This window comes from Akebia trifoliata, chromosome 8 (genome assembly GCF_017979445.1).
Source record: "Akebia trifoliata isolate Shusen 1 chromosome 8, ASM1797944v1, whole genome shotgun sequence".
Lineage (NCBI taxonomy): Eukaryota > Viridiplantae > Streptophyta > Magnoliopsida > Ranunculales > Lardizabalaceae > Akebia > Akebia trifoliata.
Window position 1 is genome coordinate 9,775,357 of NC_141382.1, and position 15,024 is coordinate 9,790,380.

The window sequence follows — 15,024 nt, forward strand, 5'->3', positions numbered from 1 at the left end:
TGTATTTTCAATCTATATCTTCATTCATCTTTGATATTCTTTATTCCCATCTTCTATCTTCTCGATTTTGAGAAAACAAAAGCAAACCTATGTTCTTCATCAATGTGGGGGAAATTCCTAAATATGGACACATGGCACGAATTAAGCTCGGAAGTATAGACCCGAGGCGCGGATAACTTGATATGAAGGCCTAAGCGATTGAACTCTTCGGAGTGTGCGGATTTTTAGCTCGGATATAATTTACCGATCGATTAAGTAGCACGGGCAAAGACAGTGTAGGTCGGTAGGACGGATCTGACAGATGTGCCATTGGTTGATAGCTTTAGCAACCCACATCATGTCAGATCTGCCCTGATCATCCCAGCAGTGGCAGGGCAGTTGCAACAACTCCTACAGCTGACACGTCAGGGGACATGACAGGGGGTGGGCAAACTACCCTTGGTCATTTCAAAGGGTGGTACAGGCAACGATCAGGTGGGATGCCTATAAAAGGGGGATGATGATGGGCAAAAGAGGTTCGAATTCTTCTTCTCTCTAAAAACAAAATTACACTGATCAATTTGTCTAACTTGATCGTCGGAGTGGGCTGATTTGCAGGTCCGCCCGAGCTAGGAGAGACGAAAAGTGTAGAGCCAATTCTTGCATCTACAATTTGGCGCCATCCGTAGGAAACTTACAGGGAGAAAAACAACCAAAATCGAAAGAGCTAGAGGCGAGACACGTGGAGAGCCATCAAATCCCTTACCAGCAGATTCACCTCCAAACGTGCAAGACCTAATGCTTGCAATGTACAACTTACTCACGGAAATGAGGGAGGAAATGCGCAGGGGGTTGGAAAAACAGAATGATGAAATAACAAACATAAGAAGGGAGAATGATGAACTCAGGCAGAGGTTGGGCGAAAACCGAAGAAGGCCCAGGTGCGGGGCAAAGCAGGGAGCAAACCTCCCGAACAGTGCGGACAGAGGTAGATTGGACTGAAGATTCAGCGGCAGTAAGAACGCAGCAAGGAAGCTCAGAAGTTAAAGAAATAATGACGAGGAAAGAAGTGAAGGAGATGTTAAGAAGGAGGGACGAGGAACTCGCACGTGGGAAGGATCCCGCACAAAGAGTACGGAACGCCATCCGGGAGCTCAAGGGGACGCCGTTCTCACCAAGGATAATGAGTTCGGAACCACCAAGAACGTTCCATATGCCAAAGTTCGAAACTTATGACGGGACGAAAGACCCCATGGACCATATTCTGCATTACAGAAGCCAGATGGTGCTGTACCAGGGCAATGATTCGTTACTTTGCAAGTTGTTTCCATCAACTCTAAGGCACGGGGCCATGACATGGTTCCAGGCGTTACCAGCTGGGTCCGTTATGAGCTTTTCCGAGCAAAAGAAAACGTTCGTTGGACAATTCGTACATCTGCGAAGGAAGAAGGCCGGAGTTAACACTCTGTTTCATCTTAGACAGGAGGTCGGCGAGAGCATCCGATCATTCGCAACTCGTTTTCGAACAAAGGCGTTGGATGTAGAAGGTATGGACGAAGCAACCGCCTGTGCGGCGTACATCGCTGCAGTCATTCCGGGAACACGGTTACATGAGTCACTGATCAAATCTGACCCAACTCGTCTGGAAGACTTATACTCGAAGGTGGAGAAGTACATCCTTGTGGAGGAATCCGTGAAGGGCAGAAGACGAAGCGCTCAGACAATGGCCAATAGCGAATGGGGGGATTGAAGCGACAAAGGTACTAACTCACCTCGGAGGGGAAGGGGGTAGGAAAAGGCAGAGAGAACCGAACGAGCAATTAAGGTGGAAGAGAGGCCGGGTGTATACGCCGCTCAATGAAAAGTTATCGGTGATACTGAGACACATAAAGAAAGAACCCGATTTCATTCAGCCACCTCAGGGGTATAAGGGGAAACCCGGAAAACCATACTGCGAGTACCATGAGGCCGATGACCACCCTACCGAGGATTGCTACAGATTACGCCATATCATTCAAGATATTGTCGAAGCAGGGAAGCTCACAAGGTATGTCTCGTCGGGAAGAGAGAAAAGAAGGGAAACCCTCAAGGGAGACGAACACAAGATCAAACCTAGGTGGATGGCAAGAGGGGGGCGACGAGAGCCAGAAGAACGCAGGATAGTGCATACCATCACAGAAGTGATGAGCGCTGCTGGAAGGCCATCTAGGCAACACATTAGGGAGAAAGTAAGAAAGATCCGACATATGATCGGCATAAATCAACTTACTTCGGAGGCACGGGTCATCGAGACAATAAGCACGGGAGCTGATGGGCGGGTAATAGCTTTTACGGAGGATAACCTGAGGGGAACAGTGATGCCCCATCAGGACGTACTCGTGATCGCACTCCAATTTGGAACGTCGAGCTCTGTAGAATATTGGTAGACTCGGGAAGCGCGGTGGATATCCTGTTCCTTAGCGCGGTAAGAAGAATGAGGATTTCAGATTGTATGGAATCCACCCAGACTATGGTCTACGATTTCAACGGGGCTCCCAGTAGCTCGGTGGGCGAAATTACGCTCCCAGTTACGGCAGGGTCGAAAGTGGTGATGACGAGGTTTGTGGTGATAGATGCGGATTCAGCTTATAACGCAATCCTCAGGCGAAAATGGATACACGAGATGAAGGCAGTCCCCTCAACGTACCACCAGGTAATTCGGTTCTCGAGCCAGGAAGGGGTAGTAGAAATTAGAGGAGATCAGGAGATGGCGCAGTGGTGTTTTCACCTGACCCTAAAGCAATGACGGGGTGCCGAGGCCACTCCTCGAAAGAAGAGGAAGGAGCCAACTATCGAGGGAGAGGCGTCGTAGCAATTACAGGTAGAGCCGAGTCAGGAGCGGTTGGCAATAGTTGAAGAAGTTGAGGCCGTGGACCTCGGTGACAACGGAGGTCAGCTGGTTAGCGTTGGCACCACAATGTCGCAGGATGAAAGAGCAGCATTGGTCAAGCTTCTGAGGGCAAACAAGGACGTGTTTGCATGGTCGATGGAGGATATGCCCCGAATTGACCCCTTGGTAGCGTGCCATAGACTAAACATTGATGAAGAATTTCGACCTGTCCGACAAAAGCATAGGAGGCTGTCTCCCCGTCTGAGGCAGGAGGTAAATGAGGAGATTGAAAAGTTACTAAAGGCAGGATTTATCAGGGAAGTGGATTATCTAGAGTGGATAGCCAACATAGTCGCAGTACCGAAGAAGGATGGAAGAGTGAGAGTTTGCATTAACTTTACGAATCTCAATAAGGCATGTCCAAAAGACAGTTTCCCTTTGCCTCGGATCGATAGGTTGGTCGATGTTATGGCAGGGCACGAGAGAATGTCGTTCATGGACGGGTACTCGGGGTATAACCAAATCCCTTTAGCCACGGAGGATCAAGAGAAAACGTCATTCATCACTGAGCAAGGGTTGTTCTGTTTTAAGGTCATGCCATTCGGCTTGAGAAACGTGGTGGCCACTTATCAGAGGCTTGTTACGAGAATGTTCGAAAGGTTGATCGAAAAAACTGTGGAGGTATATATCGACGACCTGTTAGTAAAAAGCAAGAAAGCGGAAGACCATTTGACAGACCTCAAGCAAACTTTCGACCGGCTGAGGAGCTTCCAAATGAAGTTGAATCCGAAGAAGTGTGTTTTCGCGGTCTCTTCTGGGAAATTCCTCGGGCATATTATCACCAGGAAAGGCATTGAGGCCAACCTAGACCAGATCCGAGCGTTGGTAGAGATGCCGAGCCCCAGCAACCAAAAGCAGGTGTAGAAATTAGCAGGAAGAATAGCTGCGTTGAACAGATTTATTTCCAGAGTATTCGACAGATGTCGTCCACTCTTCAAGTTGTTGCAGAAAGAGAAGAACTTCGCCTAGAGTGTGGAGTGTGAGGCAGCGTTTAGTGACCTGAAAAAGTATTTGGGGCAGTCACCGATCCTTAGCTCTCCGGAAGAAGGAAATGAGTTGGGAGTATATCTGGCAGCGAGTTCGTCATCGATAAGCTCGGTTCTTTTCAAAGTCGACATGGGACGGGAATACCCTATCTATTACGTCAGCAAAACACTGGGTCCATCAGAGGCAAAGTACACGAAGACGGAGAAAATGGGATTGTCACTCGTATACTCGGCACACAAGCTCAGGCCTTATTTCCTCTCACACCGCGTTCGAGTTTTGACGGACAGCCCTTTGAAAGAATTGATGCACAGATCGAAAAAATCTTGGAGGATGGCAAGATGGGCGGTAATTCTTGGCGAGTATGACTTACAGTTTGAGTCACGAACGGCACTAAAAAGCCAAGTGTTGGCAGACTTTCTCGCTGATTTCCCTGTCAAGGATCCGAATTGGGAAGAGTTGGAGAACGAAGACGAAAAGGTAGAAGAAGTGGAGCTGTGGGACAAGCAAGCAAGCTGGAGGATGTTCGTCGATGGTTCGTCAAATTATTCCGGCTCGGGGGTCGGAATAGTGCTTGTAACGCCAAGCAATGATAGACTGGAAAAGATCATCAAGTTCGGATATGGAGCATCAAATAATGAGGCTCAGTACGAGGCAGTTATCCAGGGGCTGAGAATGGCGAGCGAATTAAAAGTGGCCAAATAAAGTTATGTACTGATTCCCAACTTATAGCGAACCAGTGCAATGGGAAATTTGAAGCGAATGATGAACGCATGTCGAAATACCTGGTCTTAGTAAAACGGGAAATTGAGAAATTCGACCAGGTGGAGGTACGTCAAATACCAAGGAATGAAAATAGGCACGCAGATTCGTTGGCTTACATAACCTCAATGTTAGGGGAAACAGAAAGACGATCTTTACCGGTGGAATACCTGCCTAAAACAAGCATAGAACATAGCGAAAGGGAATGCGCACAGGTTGGACGAACCTCGGGATGGATAGAAGAATTCGCGTAGTACCTACGCACGAAGGAGTTGCCAACAGACAAGGCGGAAGCAAGAAAATTGCTGCGGAAGGTCGGTAAATACACACTCGTGGGAGAAGAGCTCTATAGGATGTCATTCGGGGGACCACTCCTCAAATGCCTTACTAAGGAAGAATCCGAGCTCATAATGGCGGAAATTCACGAGGGAATCTGCGGTAATCATTCGGGAGGATGATCGCTTGCCAATAAGGTGATCAACCAGGGCTACTTTTGGCCCAGGATGCAGGAAGATTGCAAGAAGTACGTAAGGACCTGCGAACAATGCCAAAAACATGCCCCCATGCATTTGCAGCCAGCCAGCGAGCTCAACCCTATGAAGTCACCTTGGCCGTTCTCAATTTGGGGAATGGACATTGTTGGACCTCTACATCGGGGAAAGGATGGTAAGCTATTCATCCTAGTAGCTACAGATTATTTTACTAAGTGGGTCGAAGCTGTTCCTCTCACTCGGATAAGGGAAGAGGAAGTTATCAAATTCACTTGAGAGCACATCATCGCGTGCTTTGGAATCCCTTATGCGCTGATATCCGATAACGGCACACAATTCAGGGGCAACCGCGTGCAGTCGTACTTCAGGGAATACGGAATCCGATCACTACAGTCGTCACCGAGGTATCCACAAGGAAACGGGCAAGCTGAAGCATCCAACAAAACAATCCTAGGGAACTTGAAAAAGAAACTGGCGGAGCATAAAGGAAGATGGGTGGATGAGCTACACAGTGTCCTATGGGCTTACCGGATTATAGCAAGAAGGGCAACAGGTTTCACTCCGTTCGCGCTAGCCTATGGGACCGAAGCCGTAATCCCGACTGAAATACAGGTTCCTACCACAAGAAAGCAAATAGCCGAAACAGAGCTGAACGATGAGATTATGACTTGGAATTTGGATTGGTTGGATGAGACAAGAGAAAGGGTCATAGAGAGACTGGCACGATACCATCAAGTGTTAAAGAGATCTTATGATCGGAAGGTCCGTTGTAGGGAATTCCAAGTCGGCGATTTGGTACTTCGAAAGGTGTTCTCCAACACCAAGGAACTCAACAGTGGAAAGCTCGGCTGTAATTGGGAAGGGCCCTACATCGTAAGCAGAGTTGGGAAAGTCGGCGCATACTACTTAAAAACGTCCACAGGGGATGAAATTCAGTCACCATGGAATGTATTCAACTTGAAGAAATACTATCAATAAACAGTTATTTTCGCATCCACGACTAATTGTCAAGGCAAAGCCTCGGCCCGTCAACAGGAGCCGAGCCCAACTGAGGAGTTGGTATGAAGTTAAAGCCTTGGCCTCCCCATGGGAGCCGAGCCCAACTAAGCTGTTGGTTCAAGGCAAAGCCTCAGCTCCTCAACAGGAGCCGAGCCCAACTAAGGAGTTGATATGAAGTTAAAGCCTTGGCCTCCCCATGGGAGCCGAGCCCAACTAAGCTGTTGGTTCAAGGAAAAGCCTCGGCCCCTCAACAGGAGCCGAACCCAACTGAGGAGTTGGTATGAAGTTAACGCCTTGGCCTCCCCATGGAGCCGAGCCCAACTAAGTTGTTGGTTCAAGGCAAAGCCTTAGCCCCTCAAGCGAGCCCAACTGAGGAGTTGGTATGAAGTTAAAGCCTTGGCCTCCCCATAGGAGCCGAGCCCAACTAAGCTGTTGGTTCAAGGAAAAGCCTCGGCCCCTCAACAGGAGCCGAGCCCAACTGAGGAGTTGGTATGAAGTTAAAGCCTTGGCTTCCCCATGGGAGTCGAGCCCAACTAAGCTGGTGGTTCAAGGCAAAGCCTTGGCCCACAACAGGAGCCGAGCCCAACCGAGGATTTGGTATGGAGTTATAGCCTTGGTCCCATCACAGGGGCCAAGTCCCGGACTAAAATGCTGGTTTAAGGCAAGGTCTTGGCCCACAATGAATGCCGAGCCTAAGGAGTTGGTCAAATAAAAAACAGGGTTAACTGTCCTAAGATTATCAGACAATATGCATCTACATGGAGGCAAACAGAAAAATGAGTGACAGAAAGCGAAAGATATAAGAATTGACAAAAAAAGAAACACTTTCATTAACATGAAAAGAAGATTTACATGGGAAATTACAAAATTCTATTACAAAAAGGAAAAGATCAGGCATTAACGCCGGCATTGTCCTCGGCATCATTGGGTGATCGTTCTTCAGCTGGTGTGTTCTCAGCTTGCGGAACCGGCTCGGGAGTGATGTCAGCAGTCGGCTCGGGAATGACGTCAGGAGTTGCCTCTGATTTCTTCGCCGCAGCCTCTGATTTCTTCGCCGCAGCCTCAGCTTTCTTTAACTTTGCTTTAAGCCTGTTGTAGGCTTTCTCCCAAGCCTCCTCTGAGGAATCTAGCTGGGCTTGAAGGGAGTTGAGCTGGCCTTGAAGGGCTCTCTGTTGCTCCACTTCCTTAGCTTTCACTAGGTCCTCCAATGAAGAGATCTTCCCCTCCGCCAGAGCGAGTCGATCTTTATTCTGTTCCAGCTCGAATAGTGCGCTATCCAAGCTCTTTTGGAGCCTAGAGGAGCTGGCCGCAGCCGCATCCATTTCTACCTGCAAATGGAAGAGGCGACCTTCAGCAGCTTTGAGGTTATCTATCGAAGCATCACGAGCTTCCACGAGCCTGGCCACGGCAAGTTGCGCTTGGTGAGACAAAGAAAGAATATTATAAGGATTCAAGTACGCAACAGGGATATCAAAAGAGGGAAAAGAGCTTACCACAGCTAAGTCTCGGAAGGCGTCGTTCGCAAATTTAGCCGAGTCACCAGCATAACTTCTGCGAACCTTCTCCACGTCCCGCGGAAGCGCGGACGCTTCAAAGATAGCCCTGGCCACTGCCGGGTTAGATAAGGTTGAGTCCCTATTCGACACCGGCCTCCCCCTTACATTGGGATTAACCACCCAGGGGGAAGGGGGGTGGCAGGCTTCCCCTCTGCACCGAGCCAGCCGAGGATGTTTGGGATCTCTCGGCTGGCTGGTTCGCCCCCTCAACAGCAGGAGGAGGAGGTAAATGGAGTTGGACCACCGGGGCCGGAAAGCGGGCCCCCCTCCTGAGCCTTTTGAGAAGGGGTTGATGGTCTTCTTCTCCTTCTTCTTCTTCCATCGCTACATGCCCCACCCCTGATGTCCCTGTTGGCAAGGTGAGGGGAACCTCCGTGGCTTCATCCTCGGAGTCGGATCCCTGAATAGGCGGTGGCCTTTTTGATTGAAGTGCCATGCTTGGGGGACGGATGGACGACGGAAGGAAAGCGGTGGCGTAGTCGTAAAGCTCGGGATTTGATAGCAGGTGAGTGATCACCACTGAATCACTCGGAAACATGTCTTTGCTCGGGACTGCGGAAACAAGGAAAACTGAAGTTATTTACCGGGAAAAAGGAAACCGAAGTAATAAAGAGAAGAGAATTAAAATAAAAACTCACCTTGGGGGTTGAACGAGGTGTGGGCCAAAGAGGGAAGCTCGTCACCTGGAGCGCTCTCCCACTGGCCGGATATCCGAATTGGGAACAAGAACCACTCCTTGTCCGAATCGGGAAGTTCGACCAAGGACGGCTTCCCTCTCCTCTTAGATAAATAGAAGAAGCCCGGTTTTTTTGGGCATTTCTTCAGGACGAATTGGGCCTTGATGTCCCATAGCCCGAGCTGGAAGCCATCCTCCAGCCTGCTGTTCATATGCTCACAAGCGTTAATGAGTCGGAAGAAATTTCCGCTCATTTGCCCAGGAGCCCTCCTATAAAAATTCAGGACCTCCCGAGTCAACCTACTCAGAGGGACTCTGAGGCCTGCTCTGAATTGCCCCCAATGTATCACTGTGGTACCTGGGGGGCTTTCCCTGATAGGCGAGGCTTCGTCCACATAGGACATGCCTACACTGGCAAGGACACCAAATGTGTCCCTAACCGCCTCTAGAGGAGGACGAACAGAGGCATGGGATTTTCCCTTGGCCATTTGAATAAAAGAAAAGGGAACAGAAGAAGGAAGAACAAGAGGAGAAGGGCCTCTGTTTTCGTTACCTTCCCTTGGCCGTGCACTTCAAACGACCGGACACTTCAGGCCACTGGATGACTGATGCGATGAAGGCACAGCGGAGGCACGAGCGGGGGCAAGAAAGGCAGAGTAACGGCAAGGAAAGTAAAAGTAAAAGAGGAATAAGAAATGATCAGGGTATTTATAGACCTGAGAATCAACGGATAAGATCTCTTAAGCAAACAATGATGGGGTATTAATTGCTGGGAGATCCGCTATGACCATTCGAAATTCGTATGCTAATCAAGCTACTCACAGAACGCCACGTGTGCTCTTTACATAATTACGCCGCATAGCCCAGCAGACGTTGCACGCCTCACGAAAATAGCCCTACCGACCGCCACCCTCGAAAAACGAAAAGGCTAGGTAATGATTCGCCATAAAGAAATCATTAATCCTAGTTGAGGCCCAATGAGAGGCTGCCACGTGTCAACTTCCCAATTTTCTTATTAATGATCTCGAGCTCCCGAACAATCCACCCGAGCCCTCGAGAGGGGGTATTGTGGGGGAAATTCCTAAATATGGACACGTGGCACGAATTAAGCTCGGAAGTATAGACCCGAGGCGCAGATAACTTGATATGAAGGCCTAGGCGATTGAACTCTTCGGAGTGTGCAGATTTTTAGCTCAGATATAATTCACCGATCGATTAAGTAGCACAGGCAAAGACAATGTAGGTCGGTAGGACGGATCTGACAGATGTGCCATTGGTTGACAGCTCTAGCAACCCACATCATGTCAAATCTGCCCTGATCATCCCAGTAGTGGCAGGGCAGTTACAACAACTCCTGCAGCTGACATGTCAGGGGACATGATAGGGGTGGGCAAACTGCCCTTGGTCATTTCAAAGGGTGGTACAGGCAACGATCAGGTGGGATGCCTATAAAAGGGGGATGATGATGGGCAAAAGAGGTTCGAATTCTTCTTCTCTCTAAAAGCAAAATTACACTGATCAATTTGTCTAACTTGATCGTCGGAGTGGACTGATTTGCAGGTCCGCCCGAGCTAGGAGAGACAAAAAGTGTAGAGCCAATTCTTGCATCTACAATCAACTTGATATCAGAAACCCTATTCTGGTTTTTGTCTTCAAACCCCTTTTCTTCATCTCGATTTCTCTCTTCTACATCTATATGGAGACCATTTTTTCATGCCATATGATAGGGACACGTACCGACCCAAACCTGTGATCATCGTAAGAATATCATAGATCGTGACAAGAAGCAACCGAGACCGAGCTTAGTACCTGATCCGAATTCAGAGTGGTTAGAAGTATAAGCAGAGAGTCACCCCTGCCTATTAGGTAATTGCGTAGTATGGTACAAACCAAACACTAGATATAGGTGTCTGCCAGTTCCTATGATAACGTGAAAGGAAAAAAGAGCAAAGCAGACGTTCCCATGCAGAGGTGATCCACTTAAAGGCACAAACCGATTCACAAATCGGCAAATCTGTAAGTTTTTGGCTTAAAGCCTCTTGTCTAATAAGACAAAATATTAAATGACAACGCGAGCAATCATATGAACTAGTCCCTTAGTAAAAGAGAAAAATTAAAACTAATCTAAAATGAATGTGTGATTTGTCACTTATTCCTTAAACTCTTATGTTATTCCTACTGGACGGATTTGACTCATGAAGGTCTGTAGTGAATTTACCCACAAAATTCAATATATGGTATTTTATATAAAAATTTATTTAAGTTAACATGTGAAGACATCAAACTAAACTTAGATCTATCATAAAATTAATAATTTATATTTTAATAGAGTTCAAGTCATTATCAAATCAATTAGGAGAATTCTATAATTAATTTGATCTTGAGTGCATAGTACAAGCTTGACTAGAATTTTGAGGTTCAGCTTCATAAGGTAGATTTAGACTCAATCTATTTAAAATAGTCGAGTTAACGAAAAATCCAATTTCAAACTCAGCATCCTATTTGAAATAATGAGAGATGTAGATGTTTACTTTGGCTTGACATTTTTTTCTTTCATTTTATCTGAAACAATTAACCCTTTTCAAGGTATCTTATCTAATCCTAAGGTTATTGTCCAAAACATAAATAATCAGTTCTATTTTTTTTTTTTTTTCTAACTAGCCAACCAAATGAGAAGGAAGACTGAGTTCACTAGACTTGATTTTCCCTAACACTCTAAGTAAACAGAGGTTTCACTATAGTTTAATCAACCTAGACACTCAGAACTAGTCAGATGTGTAATGAATTTTTCCGAGATACAATTCTTTCAAAGATCCACAAACTAAATGATAATGAAATTACTAAAAATTCAAAGTTCATTACTGAAATTCTAATTTTTTTAGTTTTAATAAGATCTCTAAAAATATCTACTCATATTTTATTTTTGAAAAAAAATACCAATATATACATATATATATATATATATAGGGTTGGGTTCATGTGACAAATTCCCACACAAAGATCTAGACAAATCATTAAGACCATGATATATATATATATATATAGGGAAATGTTCAGCACCAAACATTTTGGCAAAATATTTTTCAAAACATGGGTTAGAAGTTTTGGTATTGGCTGAGTTTTGGTATTGGCTGATTTTTGGTAAGGACGATCTCTATGGTGAGGAGATCATCATCACCAAAAATCAGCCCATTCCAAAATTTCTAACCCATGTAGGACAAAAATGGTTGGTTAAAATGTTGGCCAAAATATTTGGTGCTGAACGGGACCCATATATATAGGGTTGGGTTCATGTGACAAATTCCCACACTAAGATCTAGACAAATCATTTCGACCGTCGGATGGGTTGAGATCCAACGACGCAAATATATTAATAGCATATGATGAATTGGTTCACTTAAAACTTTTTTCTGATTACAACTACCTCCTTGAACCTCACAACCCCAAGTATTGCTCTACGATGACAATCATCACTCTCCTCTGTGACTTCATCTCAAATGATAAATTCGGTGATTCCACTTGAAATTTCAACTCTAATTCTAAATGGGTTTGGAAAACATCAAACTTGTAAATCTCCGATTGTTTGATCTTCATCTTCAATAATAATAATAAATGATCTTTTTCGCTTTAAACGATCATGAAAATCTATCTCAAAAACCTAATTATCCTTATTGTGGAATTTCATAAAAAAAATTTGATTACTCGTCAAGTTTTCATTTTTTTTCTTGCTAGATTAATGACCAAAGCTATTAGTTTTCAAATCAGTTTATTTAATAGTTTCTTCACTTTTCCGATTTGGATTTCTTACAATTCATTTATGTTTGTGGTTGATTCTTTTAGAATTTTATTGGGCTAAAAACATGGTCTTTTGGGGTGATTCAGGCTTGAGAAACATTACCACAACAAGGTAGTTCTAAACGAATGGTCTTTTGGGTTTGCAGATGGGGTTTGAATGTCAGCTATGGTCTAGATTTTAAACTCAGATGATTCTTTGTACGTAGTATTTTTTTTCTTTCGGCTGAGCCATCGTCATCGTCACCTGAGTCACAATCGTCAAAAATTACAGAGAGAGTGAAGAAAACGAAAGCTTTTTTTTTTTTTTTGGTTTGGGTATATGCAAGGAGGTGGTTGTAATTTACAATTTTTTAAAGTAAAATCACTTTGATTGTGGTCTTACACAATCTCCACCGTTGACTTTTGACAGATCCAACGGACATGACATTTTATCCAAGACTTTGTATAGGACTTTGGCAATTGAACCCAACCCATATATATATTATTATTGCTTAGAAATAAAACTTTGAATGTGAATTATCCAACTTATGCACTACCTACCCCCAAACCTAAATAAAATTTAGTTCTCGAAAATTGAAAATGATATGCAGGAATTTAAAAAGAGAAAAAAAGTATTAGTCTGATAATACCTGAAAAAGATTTCTATATTACAACTGAATATAAGAAGTTTAGTAAAAAATATAAAATCTAAATAACAAAAAAAAAAAAAAATACTACAAATAATGATAAAATAACAACTAAACTAAACTACAATAAAGATCCTCATCCTCATCATCATCCTGCCCACAAGCAGTCTCGCATGGTCATTACTCCTTTAGATGCTCTTAAGATCTTTGCATTTATTTGTGGACTTTTCGGAGTCGACAAAAGATTTTTCCAAAAGCAACCTGCTCATCAGTCCCCTTGACTTGGTCAAGCCAAGTCACATCATTGAAATCTAGATTGGATTATCTCTCCCTAGGCTCAACTGCCTACTCGTCGAGCTTGTCAGAATCACAAAAGGTTGAAGTGTCTCAATTTACTCCCCAAGTACCGACTATGTCAATAAAACACCCATCCTCCTTTGCATGATCCAGCATACTAAATGTGGCAAAACAAGGGAACGTGCCTACTTCTCCATGTTGTGGAAACTATCTATCAGAGTCATCAACAGAAGACTCAAAAGGTAGAATTGGCGATCTCAACTCTAAATGGAGTAAATGATGTATATATGTTTGGTGTACATTAGAGTCGTGTTCAGGATACCTAGAAGGTTTGACGTTATCCATCACCAACAAACATTTGGTTGATGTAGAGGTTCTTTCGTTGGAGATTCCCATCCTTTTTGCGAATCTCTTACTTGTTGAGTCCAATGTGCGTGATGAAGAAATCGAATGACAAAGTGGAAGTCAACTTCCTATTTGCTATCAGAGCAATTCCTAAGATGTCATCGATATCTATCGCATCAACGGTGAAATCGATATTACGAAACTTGAGAGTGAGGGATGGGATCTTCAGATCACTTGATATGATGGAAGCATAAAATTCCCTAACCAAAGAGTCAACATACTTCTCTTGGCAGGTATAATAGAGCGTGTGCCCCCCCCCCCCCCCCCCGTTTGTGAATTTCTTCGCCAAACCATGCTCCAAAATCGGATTGGAGACATCATTATATATTGATTTGGGAAGGATGGTATGAGAAGCGAGAGACATGATTTGAAATGCAAAAAAGAGGAAGGAAAATGATCAAGATCTTGTTCTTACTGATTTTAGGAATCCGACAATATTTTTTTCAACTTTTTCTGAAATAAAAGTTTTGATCAGCAAAAAACCAATCAGATTTTCAAATAAAAAGATGTTGGATTACACAGTTATCCCCGGCAGCAACGCCAATTTGCTCGAGTTGTAGATGATGATAAAATAAAAAATAAAATAAAAACCTTGGCAAGCAAGATTCGAACCACAGAGACAACATTAATCCAAAGTATTTTTACTTCCAATCCAATTCAAGTTTATGTAACCGATTAAAAATAGTTTTCGAGAAAGATTTATCTAAAATAAACTATTGAAATAAAAACTTAAAAATACAAAAGAGAAGTGTAGATCAATTAGATCGACCTTCACAAGCTTTATCAGTGAATTCTAATTTTTTTTATCTCGATCCACTAAACAAAGTTAATGTTTGTGAATCAAAAAATCAAACAATTATAATATAAACGAGATCAAAAGTATGCAATAAATTAGGTCGAGATTATTAAATAAACATTAACTGTTCTCTATATTTTTTAACTTATCAAAGAAAAAATCATCAGAACTTTGACAAACATTCAATATTCAACCTAATAATAAATATCTAATAATATCACAATAAAACTATGAATTCATTACGAGAACAGTAAAATACTAATAAATTTTGCTCCGGCTTCTTCAACCAATCTAACGGAGATTTAGCCAACAGTCATTAGAAGAACAATAAAGTAAGAATAAAGTAAAAAAAAAATATGGAAAGAAAAAGTAGAGATGAGAGAAAGAAAATATATTTATTGCTTTCTGACTTATAATTGGCAGAGCCTCCTTAAAAAATTTTATAAAATTAAGAAAGAAAGAAAATATAAAAACTAAAACAAAACAAAACAAAAAAATAGAAGTTGATCTTCAGGGAGATAAAAGATAGGAGATCCTTCCAAAGGAGATGATCTTCGAGATTTCATGCCCTTTAGTCTGGTCTCCTATTTATAAAGAGACCATATTAGAATTTTTTGGATAATTAGGATTTCGAAAACATTCCGTGATTACAAAAATACCAAAGTCTTATTTTAATACAAATGTCTTTCAGCCATCAAGCTTCAATACGAATTTCGATACTTAACTTTC

The 15,024-nt window shown here is 43.5% G+C and overlaps 1 protein-coding gene across 1 annotated transcript; it reads left to right on the top strand.

The window, feature by feature from the left end:
* The first annotated feature begins 877 nt into the window (after positions 1-877).
* Positions 878-2,405, top strand: LOC147395994 (uncharacterized). Its single transcript, XM_086449757.1, has 2 exons — positions 878-1,584; positions 1,679-2,405. Exons 1-2 carry the CDS (start codon positions 878-880, stop codon positions 2,403-2,405), a joined length of 1,434 nt encoding a protein of 477 aa, XP_086305883.1.
* Positions 2,406-15,024: the final 12,619 nt, after the last annotated feature.